The 22,410-nt window shown below is 48.5% G+C and overlaps 1 protein-coding gene across 1 annotated transcript; it reads right to left on the reverse strand.

The window, feature by feature from the left end:
- Positions 1 to 18,892: 18,892 nt before the first annotated feature.
- On the reverse strand, positions 18,893 to 20,638 carry LOC135823006 (uncharacterized). The gene has a single exon (XM_065335842.1). The coding sequence runs from the start codon at positions 20,636 to 20,638 to the stop codon at positions 18,893 to 18,895; it is 1,746 nt and encodes a 581-aa protein (XP_065191914.1).
- Between the last annotated feature and the right edge of the window lie 1,772 nt (positions 20,639 to 22,410).

Genomic DNA, 22,410 nt, shown 5'->3' on the forward strand with positions numbered 1-22,410 from the left:
ACCTGTGTTGGTTTCAGGGTTCATATACTTTCTATTTGAAGTATACATACCTGTTAACCATGGACTACTTCTGGCTAGATTAACTCTTGTGTAATCAGTGGTTCTAGTGCAGCTTATAATAATTGTTATCAGATCCACTCTGATTTAGCCACACACACTAGTAGCAAGTATATCCTTCACCGGAGGCAGGGGTAACTGCAGTTGGATCCCGGGACGGATACCCTGATGCCGTCAATCTCTTTTCATTACCTTGTCCTTACCCACTGACTGAGGTGTGGTGAGCCCATAAGTGGGATCATTTCCAAGTCCACCCAGAGTTTTAGGGATTCAGGAGGTGTGGGCCGTTGCGCGGTTCAATAGCCAATTGAGTGATCTTTCCAAGATTCCTTTTGAGTCTCTCTCCCCTCTCCCAAGGGGAGACCCACGTGACCAGTTATGGCAGTGAGTAAGTGCAAGCATGTGTGCTTGCATGTGTGTGTGTGTATGAGGGGGGGGGGGGGGGGTGCGTGGGCGTGCGTGAGTGGGGGGGGGGGGGGGGCGGGGGTGCGTGCGTGTGTATGTGGGGAATTTTGTGTCAGTGTGTGCGTGTGTGTTTGCGGGTGTGGTGTGTGTGTGTGTTTGTTCGTGTGCGTGTGTGTGTGTGTGTATGTGTGTGTGTGTGTGTGTGTGTGTGCAAGCTGTCGAATGGTGCAATCCCAGCAAAAGTTGCTATGGCTTCTGCTGTAGCATCCATCATCGCCTCCGGCGATGAGCGTCAAATGGTCAATGGTGTGTGTGTGTGTGTGTGTGTGTGTGTGTTTGTGTGTGTGTGTGTGTGTGACCTTTGATGTTTTCATATTATTGTTTCTCCTGACATGATGTGGACAGTGGCTACGACTGTGTATTGTATACTGATGACTGTTGTCCGCAGTGGCTACGACTGTGTATTGTATACTGATGACTGTTGTCCGCAGTGGCTACGACTGTGTATTGTATACTGATGACTGTTGTCCGCAGTGGCTACGACTGTGTATTGTATACTGATGACTGTTGTCCGCAGTGGCTACGACTGTGTATTGTATACTGATGACTGTTGTCCGCAGTAGCTACGACTGTGTATTGTATACTGATGACTGTTGTCCGCAGTGGCTACGACTGTGTATTGTATACTGATGTATTATGATTGTGTTGTGCCAGTCTTTGTCACTTACAGTGACCTGTAGAACATGATGGGGACAGTGACTGTGTGACTTGCAATGGGAGTGCTTGCAGGCAGGCTTGGAGCTGCAATACTTTCTGTGCGTATATCAGAGCATGGATGCTTGCAGTTTGGGTAAGGCGGTGTGAATGTTGGTTATGATTATCGGAGCATGAATGTTGGATGTACAGTGGCGTGTGCATTGGAGTAGAAATGATGACTCTGTATCGGAGCATAATATATAATACACAGTTGTCTAACATCATGCTGTCTGATGAGTGCTTAGACAATGTATAAGCTAATTTACTAATAATAATATGTTGACTGGGGCTAGAAGAGCTTGATTGTCGACTGTGCAGTTCTGTAGCAAGACTTCTGCCTGTGTGTAACTACCTATATGTACTTGTAGGAGAATGACGGTTAACTTCACAGTTTCGGAGCATGAATATTGGGTTTGCAGAATGGGAGCATGATTGTCAGCTGGGGAGTTTCAGTGCATGAACGCTGACCTTTGGTATTAGAGCATGATTGTTTGTAGATGCAGGTATTGCTGTTGGTCTTGGACACACTGACCTGAATACCTGCAGCATGAGTGATGGTTGATGATCGCAATGACCAGCTGTTGCTTAGCAACTGATTGTATTGGTTACCATGACTACATAGTGCTGGTGACTAGGGTAGTGAGTGATGGAGAGGTTGAAGGTGTGGTTGTCATGGTATTGACTAGACAGTTCATAGCATACCTATCAGATGATCTGACGTGTGCACAGCACATACATGTACTTACACCTTGTAAGAAGAATGAGACCCCGATGACGCAGGGCAGTGCATGCTTTAAGCTTGTGTTCATAATTATGTATTAGATTTGCATACATGGACTGACAACATGTAGGGGTAGTATGTACACAAAGGCACACAATGAAAACCTTGGCAAATTTATTCCGTTGTGACTCCGAGTTTCATGGCTGAACCAATCATCAGACAACGATAATGGAATAGGAGGCAGCGCTGGTATATCTAAGTGGAGAGAGGTGTGATAATAATAGCGAGAGGAGTAATCGCGTGAATGTATACAGGGACGGGCTATTTCAGAGGCAGATGCAGTAGGCGCAGGTCTAGCACTAACAAGTACTAACACGCACACACATAGTAACACGCACACACACATACACACATGCACGCACACACTAACACACACATACACCCACCCACAACACCCTAACTTGCACACGGGCGCACGCACACACAGGACACCCACCCACCCACGACACCCTAAACTCGCACACGCACAAACACACGCACACACGCATCTACACACACCTATAGACACATGTCCACACGTATACACAGGCATCTGTGCGTTCGTATGACAAATCTAAGCGCACACAAACTCCTGCAAGCACGCGTCAAAAAAACCCGCAGCGGTCATAGCTGTCTATGTAATAGGGGTGGCCAGCAGAAACTTGCGCTGGTGAGGGCATTTAGATACCAGCTCACTTCTCTTGTTTAGGGAGGTAGCTTTTGAAGCTTTCAGGATGTGGAACTTTTCGGTTAAGCATAGGCCACACTTCTTGCTGATGTTACTGTACGAAGGTGCTCTATCCTTGATCTCCCATCTGATGTCGAATCCGCGGTTCTCGTGTTTCAGATCCCAGATGTGCTTGGACAACTTAGTCGATGCGGCGTACTTTTCATGGCGGAAGTCCGAAGTGTGTTTGTTGTAGCGCTGCTTGAATGTGGTAGCAGTCATGCCGACGTAGGTCTTGACTTCGTTGGATGCTACATGCGCCTCGTACACGACGTCGGAAGACTGGCAGTCACCGTTGAGGGGGCACGACGCCTTGACCCGACAATTGCATGGCACAACTGGCGGTCGCGAGTGAAGTTTTGCAGCATAGTATAGTAGTATGGTAAGGAGAAACACTGGGTTGGCAATGCAGATTTTACTGGAAATACAACGTAATCCAGCAGATATCTCTATCACTCGGATGGAGAACGTAGTCAGAATTAAAGGAAAGGAAAAGGAGCAAGGAACTACAAGTTACGCTATACTGTCCACTAACTCCACCAGTTACTGGACAATCATCTCATGTGATAGCATTGCACGAGACTGAGCAACGGTACTGACGTTCTACAACTGCTGTCTCTAACTGTGTAAGGATAGAGATCACAAAGATCTAGCATGCAGTGAACTTGTTGATGACTAGCATCTCCACAATACACACTACTCTACACAAACACACGAGTACATGGAGGTGTTGGGTAAGTGAATCAGTCAATCCATGAGCTTATAGTGGGATGCGTAATGGTCAAAGTAGACTACTGTACTGCTCACATACACCTGTACTCACAACTACTGTCTAGTGTAGTTGTATGCTGGGTTTCAGGTGAGCACTTTACACCTCAAACTTTCACTCTCTTCTATGCTCTTTCTCAATTCATACTAGTTCACATTTACAATTCTAGTGTCAGCTACTACAGCAACAGTCACAGCAATGTGACAGCATCCTTCGCCTGTCACACACACTACCATACTATACTAGCCGATGGTCTTTTAAACGAACTTTTTTCTCTTTTTCATAGCCATTTTCGTAAATGAAAGAGTCAACACAAGCAAATGAATCAAAGGGAACTGGTCTACTCACCTGTCATTGAGTAATATTCCGTGAAAAGAGGTCTCAGTAGAGACATCGAAATAAGCCAGGCCAGGAGACGAAATATCCGAAACAGCTCATGAAAGAAGCAGTTCCAAAGAAGGAAGTTCCTCGTGCATGCACATCCGAAAAGGCTGCAACATGTAGACACCGGCGGATTATGCCGGCATAATTATGCCGGCATAATTTGGTGGTTTAAAATGTGTAGGATAATTTGGCATCGTTTCTGAGGTAGGATCATAACTACATGGTATTGCAGTACAGACAGCACAGTTCTAGTATGTACATGTACATTGTAGAATACACTATTGTGTTCAATGCACATGAGTAGTGCTCGTGGTCTGCATGCTACTCAGTAAAGGGTTCGGAGGTCATGCACATCATGTTTTCAATGAAAAGTAGGGTAGCAATCATGGCAATACATTATTGTATGCTCGAGCTCGTCTCCTTCAAAGTTCTTTCTCACGTTGATACAGTAGGTCTACATGTACTGCTGTAGCAGAAGATGAGATTGAATTCGCCGTTATCAGGTATCCCGGCGCGAACGAGATAGTGACGGGTAGTCCGCAAAATGCTGCATACAGTCATGTACATGTACCTTCTGCATGTTACGAAGTCATGACCTCTGCTCTGGATTTTAGCAGCCATGACTGCGCAGGCTACGAGTATACAATGTAGCTCTACAAATTGAGGTATAGTTGATGTTCGGTCATGATGGAAGTAGAGATGGAGCTACGGGAGAGATTAGCTGATTGATCGCAGAGTGAGGGTGACAACGCTTGGGCGAGTATGACGATTGCGAGGACAGGTCAACCGTGATGATAATTTTCAAAGGTAACTCGAACTAATTCGGCAATGAAAAAAATATATTAATCTTTTTACAAAAAAGTAGTCAACTAATGAATTGAAGAAGTAATGTTTTCTCTTTTCCATGTTGATCTCTAGCATGCATGGACACCTAGTACCTTGGTATGGGGATACTCATTTATTTTGTTGCACATACATGTACATTATGGCCACCTGCAAGTACGAAAAAGGCACAATTTTCCGAACTTTGAGGCTCCATAAGTGGATATGTATCCCCTCGTGGCAAAGCATAATATGAGGATTTTGCGAGCATAATGCGAGAATCCATGAAAGCATAATTCCATGATTTCGCGAGCATAACCCGCCGGAGCCTAGCAACATGTCTGCCATGCACACGCACGCGGCCGGCCACACGATGGTAGGAGCCATGGCGCCATGGAGTATGAGTTCGTACATGGTCCAGGCAGGTACCGATCACGTTACGTAGAAACTTACATAGACAACGTGGCTCAATAGCGATGTCGTTAGCTCTTACCATGTGGACGCAATAATAGAAAAGCTGACAGGGTCGCTTTCCTAAATGTATTTTTTCTATCAAACTCATCTTATCTTACCATGGCTTACCATGGCTGTCTGACGGCCACTTTACACTTGATGAAATGCTCACTTACATTGTTATGTCTTAGTGTTAGCTTGTAACTTGTTTCAGATTACATGTAGTAGTGTGACTGTTCCTGTACTGTCTTTTAACAGCCAACTTTCTATCATTCTTCTCCTACATGTACATCCCTGATGATGACCTCCTGGGTGAAAATGTGGACAATTTCAACTGTACGTGGTGTAGCCAAGGACTGTTTGTGTGTTGTGAGTTGGGTATACTGAAAATATGACAAGGCTATAGTGGAGTTTCAAAATTCTTAAAAAACTTATCTGCTTCTGTGTATGTTAAACAGTATAGTACTTACCTGCTCAGTTTCCTTCTGTTCTTGATTTGATTAATTTTGTACTTAAGACTGCAGGCTGTATCCTTTAGTACAGAGTTTTCCCTTCAATCGTCGTCATTACACATAACACTAGACATAACAACCCAGTGGCATTGAGTTCAGAATGCAAACCTTTACACAAGAGAGAGATTGGAAGCTTTGTTACAACTCTAAGTTTCACGTATTACTGCGATCATCAGGCAACCTTTACCAATAGAATACACAGTCTTGAGATCCAGAGCCAGCTCCTGCAGGGTTGTATGACCCCAGGACCAGGTGGATTACAGGGACACTCATTTGCCAATACCCAATTTCAGCACCATGGGAGTATAGTCAGTATTGCCTATAGCGTTGGTGTTTGATTTTGATAATGCGATAATATTACTATGACCGATACTGCATGCAATGTATCATTGTATGCGAGTGGGGTGTCAAACGACTCAGCGCGCCGTGCACATACGCACTACATACATGTTCAATGTCATGTAACTGGCTGTAGCTCCTGACACACAAAATCAGCATTTCCTCATGATGGAGGCATATTTTGGCAACTTGTACAAGCAAAACTCACCAAACAACACTCACTGGACAAGTTCTTCACGAAGACGTAACACCCTGTTCTCCTCTGACATCGCTTGATTTTACATCAATCACGATAACCGATGTATGCATCTCTAGCTCTATGCGGCATTTGTCTGGCAGTTCCAGCTACATATTGGGCCTCCAGCCACAGACACAGCTACCACATTTGCAGCGGATCACGTTAGGAAATCATTTCCTTCTTACATGACGTGTAGAAAAAGACATTTTGTCGGAGATTCTCCCACATATCCACTATGAGATAAACAGCAATGTAGAATACAGACTTCACTGTATGTAAACTATGCTACACATCAACACTGTCTAACTGCATCGTCACACAATCAACCACTACATTGACTAAGAGTGATCACGTTACATTCATGGACATCATCATTGCTATCATTAACAAAGCTATACGTAGAACACAGAAACGCAGTGCATGATATCACGTGACGGAGACTGGCTCAAGCATAGTCAACTACATGTAACTTACGCTCAGCAACATGGCCAAACATTCCCTTTGGAAAATATTTTCTAAATTCCTTCATCGTTAGTACGTATAAGTAGTTTTGTTCTCACTAAGATCTGTGTTGAGATGATGAGCCGACAAAGTAGCAAACATTTCAGTGAGTCTGTACCTCTACGCACAGTATCAAGTGTAGCACATACATGTACATGTAGTATAAGTACAGCTGGACAGCGTTTCCCAATATCTAAACTCACTCTACAGAGTTTGGACAGATTTCAAATGTTTGCCGAATTAAAGACTGAAAATGGCCGGAGAAACATTCTTTACTGGTATGGAGTCATAATTTCACGACATTCCTGTTTGTCCATTGCTGTTGGAAATGAACAGATCTGGGTAGTGCGGTTTGAACACAAACTTCGTAACTACACGTACCTGATTGTAGTATGTAAGTTTCACGATGACAGTGTGAACAAGGTGGACCACTATATAAAAACAATGCAACACAATATTGTAGAAAAGTCGCAACAATAAGAGACAAGATCAAAAGGAAAGCTATCTCTTTTTCTGTCACCAGTTAATCCCATATATAGGATTAGACTTCAAGACGCATTTGCAGCCTCGAAAATGGTCTAGGTGGAAGCAATGGTATTGAAGATGCATTTTGATCTTTCCCACAATGCCTCTCTTTATTTAAAATGAATGAATAGAGGTTACTCACTGGCTAAGACCCCCAGGAAAGGTATCTGTGTGCAATTATTGCTGATGAATTGCAATTACAAGTGGTAGAAATAGACTAGGAGTGGAATAGATGAATATTAGCACCATCCTAGCATTGAAGTAGTGTTGTAAAGTACTCGCAGATCAATATGAACTAAAGACACTACATGTTTGGGGCATTTGCTAAATCAGTTATGTACACATATTAATAGTGGAATACTATTTTTGTACTAGCCTAGGAGGTGCTTACTCTTTAGCCATGATACATAGAATGTTTTTGTTAGCTCCATATGGGCTATATCTAGGCTTGGATATTGCCAACCATGGTTTTTATTGACAGGGGCAACTGGGAAGAACATAACCAATTTTTAAAGGGGTCAAATCCTATATAAAGGATTTTGAAAATTCTGGACACCTTTGCACGGGAATTGGGAAGGCCTGTTACAGAAAAGGTAAAGCCCTTGTGCTGGTGAAACGTGGCAGGCATCATCTCTGATAAACACGGAATGCAGACTCCAGCAGGTTTTTGAAGAAAGAACTTTACTTTGTGAGGTATGATCTACCTTTTCCCGAAAATTGGAAAAATCCTATATATAGGATTTGACAGACAAAGAGATACAATAATAATAATAAAAAAAAACGTAGAGTCACCTCCACCATTAAACTGCGAGCACAGTTTAATGGTGGAGGTGACTCAACATTTTCTTCAATGGCCGAGAGCTCTGTCGCAGCCTGTAATAAAAAAACGTAGCCTGTAAAATGTAAAGAGTCACTGAGTACAGTTATTCAATATCCATGTCCAGTATTTACGAATTTGTAGCCAAGAGACCGTTTTCGAGTAGTGGTGTGTAACTGTGTGAAACATGAAGTGGCTACAGGCTACAGTGGAGTCTGCACACCCTTAGCAAGGTGTTGACAGTATTTATAATAAAAATAATCTGAACTTAGAAATTGAGGCTTCGGCGGTAATAGTCATGAACTTGATTGTTCCAACTAGGAACACACGCTTCTTGCCGAACTTGACCCTTGACTGACTCACGACTGCCATCTAGGCCCCCGTGTAATATGCCGGCATCAAGTTTTTTGAGCATTTTCGGTACAATCCGCGAACCCAGCACTTTGGGCTCGTGATGCAGCATTTTGGGGGAAACGGAGCACTTGGCCGTTGTGTATCAAAATTGAGAGAAGAAAAACTTCCCAAACAAGAACGTCACTTCCGCATTCCGTGGGTTAGCTTCTTGTTGAGTAGTTTATGAATTGTTTACCATGGCAGACTCGAGCAAGTCTCTTATTGAGTATTTTCTGACTCCCTGGTTTTGACGGCGTGTGCTGAGGATGACAAAAAAGTGAGCATTTTCCCAGCATTTTCGGCAAGGTTTGGGAGCATTTTCGGCAAGGTTTACGAGAATTTCCCAAAAAGCATTTTCGGCAAAGTTTCAGGCATATTACACCGGGGCCTACTGCCATCCGGAGCACACGAGGAGCACTTCGCACCTTCCACTCGGCAAACCTGCAAGAAAGCACCACTCCCTGCTCAATACACAGTGTTTCGGGGAATTCACCTCTCATCAGTTTGTATCCCTGGTGATGGTTTGGCCTGGAGAGCAGTATATAAGTGGTGCCTTTCAGGCACAATTTTCCTCAGTCTACTCAAGCTCAACTGATGAGGGGTGAATTCCCCGAAACACTGTGTATTGAGCAGGGAGTGGTGCTTTCTTGCAGGTTTGCCCAGTGGAAGGTGCGAAGTGCTCCACGTGTGCTCCGGATGGCAGTCGTGAGTCAGTCAAGTGTCAAGTTCGGCAAGAAGCGTGTGTTCCTAGTTGGAACAATCAACTTCAAAATAATCTGCTGTAATTTATAGATTCTCACATGCGAGCAACCTGGGCCTCAGCAACAACCAGCTCAGCAGACGACCCACTGTATGGGAAAACAGTACTCCAGGCTCACTGCAACCATACATCGGTTGCCGGGTAGGGTCTCGATCTTGTGCCCATTTGAACCGTATGGGGCTATACCCCTGTTCAGACACTCATTATTCTAGGGAGCATTATAGTAAAGGAATAATCCCTGATCTCGTGGTTCAAATGTTGGCAAGACTGAGACTCTACCAACCAGTTTATGGTTTCAGTTATGAACACTGTTTCTCATACAGTAGGTTCTCCGCTTTGTTCACGCTGTCATCGTGAAAACATGTTCAACGTATCAGGAAAGGCTCACATACATATAGACCATAATTGTAGTACAGTGGTCCCTGTATAATCCCACACCATTTGTGCTACGGAAATTCTGCTGGCTTGGGGAGGGTGCTGGATTAGAAAATCTGATATACTGCTGCAATGTGCATGAAGAGGACATTTTTAGTAACTGAAAATTGTGCTGGTTTATAGAGGGTGCTGGTTTATAGAGGGTGCTGGTTTATAGAGGGTGCTGGTTTATAGAGGGTGCTGGTTTATAGAGGGTGCTGGTTTATAGAGGGTGCTGGTTTATAGAGGGTGCTGGTTTATAGAGGGTGCTGGTTTATAGAGGGTGCTGGTTTATAGAGGGTGCTGGTTTATAGAGGGTGCTGGTTTATAGAGGGTGCTGGTTTATAAAGTGCTGGATTAAAGTTTAAGAGGAACGACTGTAGTGGTACCGAATACTAACGATTCCCTGGAATTGAGTCAATGAATCACTGGTTCATTCATTGACACCTCTATGATCTTGATCCTGTCAAAGTTGTCACGGCAATGACATCATGTGTGCGACGATAACTTGTTCAGTTTTTCACAGTTTCTTTTTCTTTGAATGAATGGAATTTTATGACCAGCTGGAAATCTGTTGGTCAGTGTATCCAAGACGTGATCGAGGCAAACGTCAGGTCGTTGAATGTCAGTATCATCAGTGAATATTGTTGAAAATGCCACACGTTCTGACCCTACATCATCTTGAAAATAAGTTATTGGACAACAATGCATACTGCGGTGTAAACCTTTGGTCCTTTCCTTCTTCTAAGTAATTCTATTCTAATCTTGTCTTCAGATCAGACTGGCAAAGAGCCATGCTTCTCTCACCACCATCATCTATACTTTACGCACGTGGCCTAGTAGATGCATGGCTGATGATACTCACATAGCTGACTGATACCTGTCCATCAGGTAGTGTCTGGTGCATAGGCGGACACTCATCCACGACTTGGCTGGTATTGTGACGTAGGTTTCGTGCCTCCAGGACTCATTGCTCACTGTGTGATCAACCATGCGTAAGCTGCACTACAGTGTATACGTTATGAGTGTGATGTAGCAGTTAGCTATGTGCATATCACCAGACATTCATCCACATGATGCTATACGCAAACAGAGCAGAGTAGGAATGGGTGATTAGGATAATGATGTACATGTATGCAGTCCTGGAATAGAATCTACCATTAAGAGAACATTTTGCGTGTGCGCGCGCGTGTGTGTGTGTGTGTATGTATGTATGTCCTCTTTATGAGCCTATATTGGGCCATACGTGGGATTATTTCCAAGCCCACCCAACGTTTGGGGCTTTCAGGGGGTGTCCCCCGTTGGGCGGTCCAATAGCCAACCGAGTCATCTTTCCAAAATTCCTTTTGAGTCTCTCTCCCCTTTCTAAGGACCAGCGGATTCTGCTCGAAAAGGTGGCAGATTGTGCTCAAAAAGCAGTGAAATTGGCAGAACCATACAAACCTTATGGCGGGCAATTCCTCGAATTCTGCTCCATTTCTTTATCCACATACCAAACATGCATGAAACTTACCAGAAAAAGTACCGAATTCTGCCAATTTTTCTGCCGGCAGAATCCACCGGACCCTACGGGCCCTTTCCTGGGGAAGACACACGTGACCAGTTTTGGCAGTGAGCAAGTAAGCACAAGTGTGTGTGTGTTTTGTGATGTAAATGTGTGCATAGTTGTGAATCTCTTTTGCGACCAAAATAACCACAATGAATGGAAATGCGATAAAAAAATCCGTAAAGCTAGAGTAGTCAAGTGGTTTGCTTCACTGTCTGAAGAGTGCTCAATGCCCATGTAGGGCAGAGCCTTGTACACAAGAGAGAGAGATTGGAAGCTTTGTTACAACTCTGAGTTTCATGTATTACTACGATCATCAGACAACTGATAGATCCAAAACGGGCAGCCAGAACATAAGGGGGAGCAAGGTGGGAAATTCTGAGGGTGTCATAGGCGACGCGTATCACAGCGCAAGAGTCAATGCCAAATCCAAACATTCCCACACCACGACTCAAACATAGACCACCCTTTTCAGGTGATCTACGGATATTTCCCCTAGTTTGAGGGGATTATGGCTCATAATCCCCTCAAACGAGGGGATCTCATATCCACAGGAAATCCTGTGGATCCCCTCGGACGGTGGGTCGGACCCAGTCCTTCTACCAGCATAACCATGAGAGCTAGCTCCCTTGGCTGCTGTTTGAATATGCAAGAATGGGCCTTCCAGATAAGGTCTAAAAAGGGGAAGTGGCTATATTTATCAAAAGAAAAGCATATTGGTGAAACAAAACTAGGGAAGTGGCAATCTTTCTATCAGCAACAAACAAGAGCATCTTAATTTGCAACATGCTACATGAACCGGGTGTGCCGAACACCGGTAACCATAGAGACACACCACACTCTCATATAGATACTGGTTATAAATAGACCGAGTAAGGAAAATAATCCAATAGCCTATGGAGAGTAAATGAAATTGAGTCAATGACAACAAATGCTCGTCCAGCACACGAGTTGTCATAGAAACATTGAACGAAATGACAAAGACGCATAGTACTGAGCATTGCCGTTCAATGCAAACTTTGGTTTCTAGTACAGTGTTTGGAAAATTCCTTCTTTCACAGACCTGAAAGATAAATCTTTGCAGCAGTTAGCCTACTACTAACTCAATGTCATTGGTTCTACATGTACGTGTAGATGCACCCATTCACGCTCTACTGCACTGGTCTTGGCAAATTTGTTCCACACGATCACAAACAATCCATCTTATTTCGGATACTCTTACACCATTTGACTAAGCCATGCGACGGACGTCAGTGTCTGACAATTCTTCATTGTAGTCTTTGATTTATAGGGAATAAATCGCCTCCACGCCGGTAGGTGACAGACGAGCAGAGCACCTCAAATTATTTTCAAATAATTACAATATCTACTATTTCGTCGTCTTCACCTGATCGCTATCAGTATCGCTTTTCCCCACGGTCTTGTCAGCTACCAACAAGCAGCAGAGTTCATGAGGCTTCGTCTTGGGAGCCAAACCAAAGAAAGTGTGTGACAATCCGCATTCGCCTCAGTCAAACCAATAAGTGGATCAAAACCTGGAGAGGCGACGAACAAACGACTATAATAAGAACTACCGGTACTTCGCGTTCGGTGTTCCGTTCACAGTGCACTGGTTCATGCTGCATGCAGCGCTGCTGATCACCCGAAAAGTGTGGTCTATACAGGATATTGCACAGTGTCCGCGAGGATTATTTGTCATAATCCCCGCGGCGCTGCGCGCCTTGGGGATTTGAAAAATAATCCCCTCGGAACCGTGCAATATCCTATACATACACCCACACTCTCTCCTTTTTCTCACATACACATACACTCACACGCGCGTCCACACACACATTCTCTAAATCGCTTTCTCTCACACACACACACGCACACACACATTCATTCTCTATATCTCACACACGCACACACACATTCATTCTCTATATCACACACACACACACACCTTCCTTCCTTCCTTCCTTCCTTCGCCCACTGCCACGATTGGCTATGTGTCCCCAAACGGGGCGACTTGGAGGAGTGCTGTCTCCGGGACGCGGCATGAGGCCCTGCGAGTCCGGCGGGACGTGAACGGCTGTTTCACTGTTTGTTTTTTGCCTTTGCGGAGCGACGGGAGGTGCAACTATGTCTAGCGATGTCTTGAGGACGGCTGAAACGGCGTGTGCAGACCATACACAGGAGTGGTTTCACGGCAGGTTGTACACGAGAGCATACCACACTGTAGACTCCATCCTGACACCTGGTTCTCCACTCAGACCTATCATCTGCTGTTTCAAGCCACTCATTCATGTCAATGGACACCGCCGTCAGGTCATGTTTGATTGGGTCTTTCCACCTCTTCCGGGGGCCATGTGGAGGTCGCTTAGACGGCAAGGCACCAAAGAGCAATTGGCGGGGAATACGGTCATCCATGCGAGCCAGGTGGCCCAGCCATTGGAGACGACGGCGCCGGACCTTGTCAGAGACCTGCTCCATGTCACCCCACCACTGCCGTACCTGAAGGGTTGTCACGTGCTCGTCCATCTGGCGCGCCCGACTGATGCCCAGGACCATGCGTATAGATCGCAGGTGAAACGACTCCAGACGCTGGAGATCCCGTTGCCTCGGTGTCCAGTTCTCAGCACCATAGAGGAGTACTGCCAACACAGTGACTCCGTACACAACACGCTTGAGACCGATAGGAAACTCCGAGTTCGCAAACACAGCTTTCTTCAATGCGCCAAATGCACCCGATCCTGCGAGAGACATCAAAGCTACTCCTAGCATCAGGAGTGATCTGGCAGCCAAGATAGCGAAATCTGTCCACGCATTCGACGGTTCCACCCAAAGGCAACATATCCGACGCCACCACACCAACGCCCATAGGCATGAACTTAGTTTTGCCCAGATTGACTGACAGGCCAAAAGATGCTGCAACCTGTCGAAACGTGGCCAAGGCCCTTTCAGCACCGCCGTAGGTTTTGGCGAACAGTGACGAATCGTCCGCAAACTGACACTCCGTGATAGTCACCCTGCGACACTCTCTGAGACGCGTATTGAACAAGCAGTCTCTGCGAAACTGCGACACCTGGATACCGATATCCTCGTCATTGGCGATGGTAGCATGCCACTTTTCCACAACCGCACCCATGAATAAGTTGAACAGGATCGGGGCCATCGTGCATCCCTGACGTAGGCCATTTCCCACCTGGAAAGGGTCGAGCAGATCTGCGCCGAGACGAATGGATGCAGACATGCCTTCATGGAACGACCGAATGATGGAGATCAGCTTATCCGGCATGCCGAGCCTGGAGAGAACCCTCCACATGGCTGCTCTAGGCACTGAATCGTATGCTTTGCGCAAGTCAATGAACACCGCAAAGCCCTTTGATGAATGCTCATGCAATTTCTCGGCAACCTGGCGTACTGAGAACACCATGTCTGAGCATCCCCTACCATGGCGAAAACCACACTGGGAGTCAGGCAGGTATTCCTCTCCAACCAGCTGCAGGCGATCCGCTATTATTCTTGCCACCAGCTTGCCGACCACGTCTAGAAGCGCGATGCCTCGCCAGTTACCACAGTCACTAAGATCACCTTTCTTGGGAATTGGGATTAAGATGGCGTCTGCCCAATCCTGAGGAACCCTTTCCGTCCGCCAAACTTCAGCCAACAACATCTCCAACCTAGGCACCAGTTCAGAGCCGCACTTGAGCATCTCCGCTGTTATCTCTGATCGGCCACATGCTTTGCCATTTTGAAGAGCTCGCATAGCACGGTGTATCTCGCTGCAGGCTGGGGCGTTCTCAAGGTCAAGCCGAATCGGTAGCTGCCCAATGGAATCAATGGCATCTGGGACAAAATCACTGATCACGTTTAGGACACCGTCAAAATGCTCCCGCCATCGCGTACCTGTTGCCTCTGGTGTCTCGCACACAACACCCTGCGCATTCTTGATAGCAGCTGTCTTGCGGGGCTGCAATCCATCAAGTGCAGTCTGGATCCTCTTGATGCACTCCCAGCCTCCCTTAGATGTTAGACTAAAGCGTTCGCAGTCCCGAGCCTGCTTTCTCAGCCAGTCCTGCTTTGCTTGACGAACGATACGGCGAGCTGAACTTCGGGCCTTCTTATACAGCTTCTGATCACTTGCCCTGTTGGTCGACATCCAGGCTCGGTAGCAATCGTCTCGCTCACGGAGGGCAGCCTCAATCTTCGGTCGATTGTCCAGGAACCAGTCTGGTTGTTTGCGCCGCTCTCTGCCAAGGCATTTTTGAGCGACGTCCGCCACCGTAGTTTTCAACGCAGCCCAGCATCCGTCCACAGATAGCTCATCTGGCCAGTTCTGAACCAAGGCAGCATCAAGACTAGTGGAATATTTTGCTCGCACTTCATCATTGGAGGGAGCCGTTAGGACTGCGGAAGCGATGGGTTTGTTGGCTGGTTTACTTTGCCTGCGGAAACTGGGCACCGCCGCCAAGCGGTATCTCATGGCAAGGAACTTATGGTCGGTGTCACACTCCGCAGAGCGGAGAACTTGACAATCCAGACATTGACGCTGACATGACTCTGGAATAATGCAGTAGTCGATACAATGAGGCTGCCCATACCTGGGATGGTGCCACGTGTGCTTGTGGATGTCCTTCTTCTTGAACCAGGTGTTGCAGATGAGCGCACTGTTTCTGGCCAGGAAGTTTAGTAAATCCTCTCCAGCAGAATTCATGACGCCATGTCCATGTGTACCCCTTACGCGGCTCCACTCGTCTCCAGCAGCACCAACACCAACACGAGCATTGAAATCGCCGAGTATGACATACTGGTCACTCCTGGGTACACTATCAAGGAAGGACTGCAAACTTTCATAGAACGCAGCTTTCTCCTCACGTGATCTACTGAATGTTGGTGCATACGCAACAGCGATATGAATGCAAGATACTGAACGATTACGACCACATTCGAACTTTACCTTCGCGGAGACAAGTCGCGAGCTGTGTCCTTTCCATTCCGAACCGCCGCTGACAAAGGCGTCTTTGCACTTTCCGCGCAGCACTATCGCCACACCTTCACCACGACGTCCAGAGTCATCCGCCGTTGGAGTAGGGCGTCCACTCGCCAACACGAGAGAGTCGCCAACGCTGTACTGAGCCGTGCCGAACCAAAGGGTCTCCTGCAGACCTGCGATGTCCACTCCGAAACGTCCAAGCTGCCGACAAACCAGGTCAATTTTCTTCTCCTCCCGCAACAAATGTTTTGATTTTTTTTGAAATTTTGAAGCCGTATTCACGTCGCCGTCGGACTCAACAAGAGTCCTCACATTCCAGGTTCCCAGAGACAGCACGAACCTCCGAGCGGCTGGTGCATGCTGCAAGCTAAGCTCTGAGCGGGGGTTTGCAACTCCTCCGCGCTCAGGCGGACGAGGGTCAGCGCGAGTGGTCATATCCGAGGTGACCATGTTGTCGACGCTGAATTGTCCTCGTCCGCGGCAGCAAGATGACGGCTGCCTCGCTCAGCACAGCTACTCTACTTACTGTGAGTCTATAACTCACCTGGGCTGGCCCCAGCCGGAGCTGGAGACCAGCCCGTGGAAGAAAACTTCTAAAAAAACCGGAGCTCAAAAATCTCCTTCCACTCACCTCCAGCACATACACAAAACACACACACACACACACACACACACACACACACACACACACACACACACACACACACACACACACACACCTGTCCTGTCCTGTCCTGTAGAGTCACTGCCGCAAAAGGGTCACGTGATCCCATCACTGGGAAACTTGAGAAGAGAGAGAGAGAGGACACGACGCTCGATGACGCTCCAGGTGCACGGGTAGTCGCATCCGCTTGCCGCATATGCACACGTGCTGGAAGGCTGAGCGCTCCTCTGCTGTTGGTCTATGCGCCACCCTTGAACAGCGATGCCTTCCCCGTCCCCGGACACCGCGAAAGCAGCGACCACACCTGTCACAATGCGCGGCACAACATCCCTCCGCCGGTGCCGACGCTCCGGTAGTTCCAGGTGGCACTGCGGCATCCACCGTTGAGGCAAACACATGCCGGACCAAGCCACCGCGGCTTCTCAGCCACCGCCCACACCGCCCGCACTGACTGGCGCCCCGCTGCTCAGACACAGGCCGCGCACGCTCCTCCAGACACTTATGCCGAGCCATGTCTCCTTTCCGTGCAAAATCCCGTCCGCATACCGTACATACCACTCGGGGCGGAGGCTCAGGCACATTGTCAGGCTCTTGGTAGGTGCTGCGCCACTCCGCGCGAGACTCACATGCAACATCATACCATGATGCCTCCACGCCACGGGCACGTAGATCTCGGACAGCACAGTCCTTCCATCTGCGGCGTGGGCCATGTGCTGGGCGACGCTGCAAGAAGGAGCCAAACAGTACCTGTTTTGGGATGCGGTTGTCCGGCATCCGCGCCACATGCCCCAACCACTCCAACCGCCGATGTGCAATTTTGTCTTTAATCGTCTCGGAGTCTCCCCAGCGCACCAGCAGCTCTTCGTTGGTGATGTGTTCGTCCCACATCCGGCTTCGAGAGACCCCGAGGATGGATCGGATGCACCTCATGCTGAAGGTTGAGAGCTTCTGCAGGTCATGCTGAAGGGGCGTCCAGCACTCAGAGCCATACAACAGCAGGGACAGAACGCAAGCATTGAATACGCACCGCTTGGTGTGCATCAGCAGATGTGGATTGGAGAATACAGACCTCCGAAGAGCACCGCAGGCCCTGGAGGCTTGGGCAATCCTTGCGGCGATGTCCCGGGACGAACGGCAACCGCTGTCCACTACAGAACCGAGGTATTTGAAATGCGGTACGCATTCCACCTCCGCTTGACCAAGTTGGAGGGGAGCGCGGTCAGTAAGCGTGATGCCGGGGCCAACAACTACAAACTGAGTCTTCGTTGCACTGATGGTCAAGCCGAATCCCGACGCCACCTCGTGAAGACAGCACAATGCTGCCCCCGCTCCAGACCGAGTTGTAGCGAATAAACAAGAGTCGTCAGCAAACTGGGAATCTGTTAGGCAATGGTGTTGGTCGTCACGGCGGGGTTTACGGTATAAATCGCTGCTGTATGCTGAGCGGAGCTCGAAGCCAACCCCGTCAACTCTCCTGACGCGGTGTTGCCACTGGGTCATCACGGCCCACATAAAGATATTAAAAAGGACCGGCGCCATAGAGCACCCCTGGCGAAGACCATTGCCAATGCTGAACGGGTCTGATAATATGTTGTTGAACTGCACCGATGCTGACATGGGGTCGTGGAACGACCGGATGATGTTGATAAGCTTTTCTGGTACTCCCGCACGGCCGAGGACCTGCCACAGACACCCCCTGGGCACTGAATCAAAGGCCTTCTTCAGGTCGATAAACACAAAAAATCCCTTGGCCTGATGTTCGATTGACTTTTCCATGAGCTGTCGGACGGTGAAGATCATGTCAGAGCAGCCACGCCCTCGCCGGAACCCGCACTGGGACTCAGGGAGAAATTCCTCTGCGAATACCTGCAGCCTTCTCTGAAGGACACTCGCCAAGACCTTGCCGACCACATCCAGCAACGCAATGCCCCGCCAATTGTCGCACTGCGACAAATCTCCCTTCTTTGGAATGGGGATGAGGGTAGCATCCGCCCACTCCCGCGGAACGCAGCCATCTCGCCACACATCTCCAAACAGCTCCATGAGCTTGTTGTTGAGCTCCTCGCCACCGAACTTTAGCAACTCTGGCTGTATCCTCGATGAACCAGCAGCGGTGCCATTGCGAAGTCGAGAAATGCCTTGGAGATCTCATGCATGGTTGGTGGTTCCTCAAGGCTCGACACTACAGGTCGCTGCTCAACGCAAGCCATGATATCGGGGTTGTACGAGCTCTCTGGGTTCAGGACAGATGTGAAATGCCTCTGGAACCGCTTGCATTGATCCTCAGTCGACTGGCACAGGTTTCCATTCTCGTCCTTAATGGCGGAAGTCTTGCACGGAGTTAATCCCTCACATGCAGCGTGGATAGCATGAACGCATTTCCAGACGACTGCCCCGTTGAAGCGCGCCTCTGTTGCCTCCTGTGCCTTATTCAAAATCCAAGCCTCTTTGGCATTTACAACGGCTGCGCGCGCCTGCGATCGAGCAGCCCCGAAGCTGGCCCAATACGTGTCGCCCCTCTGCTGACCGTGGGCAAGCCACTCCGCGTAGCACTCATTGCGGGCGCGCAGAAGGGGCTGTATGGTTGCAGAGTTGTCATCATACCAGTCGGCCTGACGGCGTTCGCTCGGGCCCAATACATCAGCGGCTGTGGCAACCACGGTATTGCGCACATGGGTCCACTTCTCCCCAACGCTACCATCGCTGCTCCAGCAATCTCGCAATCCAGCAGATAAAGCGGCACGATACTTGTCCGCGGTGGTCACGCAGCGCGGGGGGCGACGTCCCACATCGTTGACGTCTTGTAACGTGGATGCGCAGGAATCCGATTGATCATGCTCGGCCACCGCCTTACTCCGCAGCTTGCCGACATTAAATCGGCGCCCCCGGCTCGCTCCACGTCGGGCAACCCCCACCGGGCGATGCGGGAACTCAAAGACTATACAAAGCAGCTGGTGGTCACTGCCACACTCAGCACCACGAACAACGCGCACGTCCCTGCAAAATCGCCGATGATCCTGACGCATCAAGATATAGTCGATGCAGTGCCACTGCAGAGAGCCGGGGTGCTGCCACGTCCGCTTGAAGATATCCCGCTTGGGGAACCAGGTGTTGCAGATCCACAAATTATTTATTGCTGCAAACGACAGTAGCTCATCTCCAGAGGAATTCAACTGTCCAAAACCATGCATGCCGCGCACACCACTCCAGCCATCGTCAGCTGTTCCTGAACCCACACGGGCGTTGAAGTCTCCAAGCAGAATACAGCAGTCCCTGTCAGGAACGCCAGCTATTACCTCCTGCAACTGTTCGTAAAACTGATTTTTGCTGGCACGCGGAGCTGCATAAGTCGGAGCATACGCACTGACTACCGTCACCCATGCGACTTCTCCCCCACGCAGGGCGAATTTGAGACGTGCAGTGACAAGACGAGGGCCCACAGCCCGCCAGACCGAACCACCATTCTTCCACGCGTCTGTTGCAAATTTATTGAGTGCCAGGGCGACTCCTTCTCCTCGTCTGTTGCCCGGAGCTCCATCGCCAGGCACGGGGCGACCCGAACACAAGATAGTAAAACCGTCAACGACATAAATGTCATCGCCGAACCAGTGTGTCTCCTGCAATCCAGCCGCCGCCACGCTCAACCTGCGCAGCTCGGCAGCAACACGACGACATTTCTTGTCCTCTGCTACTCGGCCAGAAACGCTCGCCGTAGCTACGCCGCCACTCCTTTCCACAAGGGAGCGAACATTCCACGACCCAAACGTCAAGCAGCGCCGTCCCTCTCTCCCACTCTTCTCCCTCTCCTTGACGTACTTCATAGCTTTTCGGAGCTGGATGGAGATATTCCACTCGGGAATATTCCACTGTGTGTGCGTGTGTGTGTGAGAGAGAGAGCGATTTAGAGAGAGAGCGATTTAGAGAATGTGTGTGTGGACGCGCGTGTGAGTGCATGTGTATGTGAGAAAAGGGAGAGAGTGTGGGTGTATGTTTGTGTAGTGGTGTGGGAATGTGTGGATTTGGCATTTGTCCCCAGCTCTATTCTCATTCACGCCGGAACTACTGCTGCACAGCCCCAAGTCTGAAGACTTGGCAATTATTTCACGCCTGCACCTGACTCTTGCGCTGTGATACGCGTCGCCTATGACACCCTCAGAATTTCCCACCTTGCTCCCCCTTATGTTCTGGCTGCCCGTTTTGGATCTATCAGTTGTCTGATGATCGTAGTAATACATGAAACTCAGAGTTGTAACAAAGCTTCCAAACCCGCGATATTCATGTTAAAACAAAATGGCGTCACGATTTATTGAAAGTGGTATAGTTGGTGGAACGAGTGTTCAAACCCATTTGAACTTCATACTGTTCGTCTTCTTTTTGACATGCTCCCTTTCCATCGTCCTTAGCTTTTATTTGTTGAGAGCTGTTTTGGCTTTCTCCTATACCTCTGGGGGATGCCAAGTGATGGTTTTGAGAGGCTGGTGATGGCTGTGAGCGAGAGTTTGCCGATCGGCGTCGTCCTCGCTATAGCGATGAAAATACTAGTTACTGCGCACCTGGCAGATATCACAACACGTCGGAGCGTCCAGGAGCAAAGGAATCTTGGGTTTTCACTGGAATCTAGTTCCACCAGCATCGTGTAGCCCACCGTCGGTGAATGGCGGTCCAGAAAGGTCGAAACTGGTCTTCTGCAGCATCTCGCAGTCCTGCGAGGCACACTGAATACGCCTGTCATGTATTCTACAAATAAAAATCACGAAGTAGTGGACTTTACAGTGATGAGTCTATCCTGTATGCTGCAAAAGACGCAGGACATGTGACTGGTGTCTGTACACTCAGTGACTGGACGCCAACACCCCAGTCTTCTCCTGCAGGATCTGTTTGACATTGACATTATGCAGTAGGTCGGCATTGACCTGGTTTGGCAGCTATCGTTATAGTATCTGCCTGGTTGGATGTAGCAGGTTGGTGTTTGCTCGTCGTCCAGTCCGGAATTTTCTTGTAACTCACGGTGGAGTACGCGCAGGGTTTGTGATCATCCCTGTTCACTTCAATATTATCAAACACAACGTTCCCTTTGTCACTCATCTTATCCTGAGTACTGAATTTGCTGACAATATTGCACCATACTTGTCACAACCTACCGCCACTGCTGGCGGTGGCGACTGGTTCGTCAATGGCGGTGACCAGGCTGACTGACTAGCTTCGAGACAGCGGCCTCGTTGTCAATCCCGCGGCAGCCTAAAGGTTGATTTTATTCATCCAGCCTTAGCGCCATGTTGACGATGCCCTAGTGACTGTGTGTCATGGATTGCCTTGCCATCAGCGGTCATTGCCGTCCACCTTGATGCAGCCCTCAACAACTGGCTCAGCCCATGGGAGTCTCAAGTGGACAAAATTGTTGCCAAAGTAGCTCAGAAGATTGGTGCATCGTGGTGTAGGTGAGCACATAACTAGGACTTCCCAGCGTCTATTTGTCCAGGCTGCGATACTATGTGACATGCTGTACTGCACATTCTTTTCAGCACTGCAAGGCCGGCAGCTGGACCGACTGCAGGGGCCGCGCACATGCAGGCCGCCTGTTGCCAGTGCAGCA

This window comes from Sycon ciliatum, chromosome 8 (assembly GCF_964019385.1).
Source record: "Sycon ciliatum chromosome 8, ocSycCili1.1, whole genome shotgun sequence".
In the NCBI taxonomy this organism is placed as follows: Eukaryota; Metazoa; Porifera; class Calcarea; order Leucosolenida; family Sycettidae; genus Sycon; species Sycon ciliatum.

What these genes read in the sequence shown, in the direction of transcription:
- LOC135823006 (XM_065335842.1), bottom strand. Translation starts at nt 20,638, where the DNA reads ATGAAGTACGTCAAGGAGAGGGAGAAGAGTGGGAGAGAGGGACGGCGC.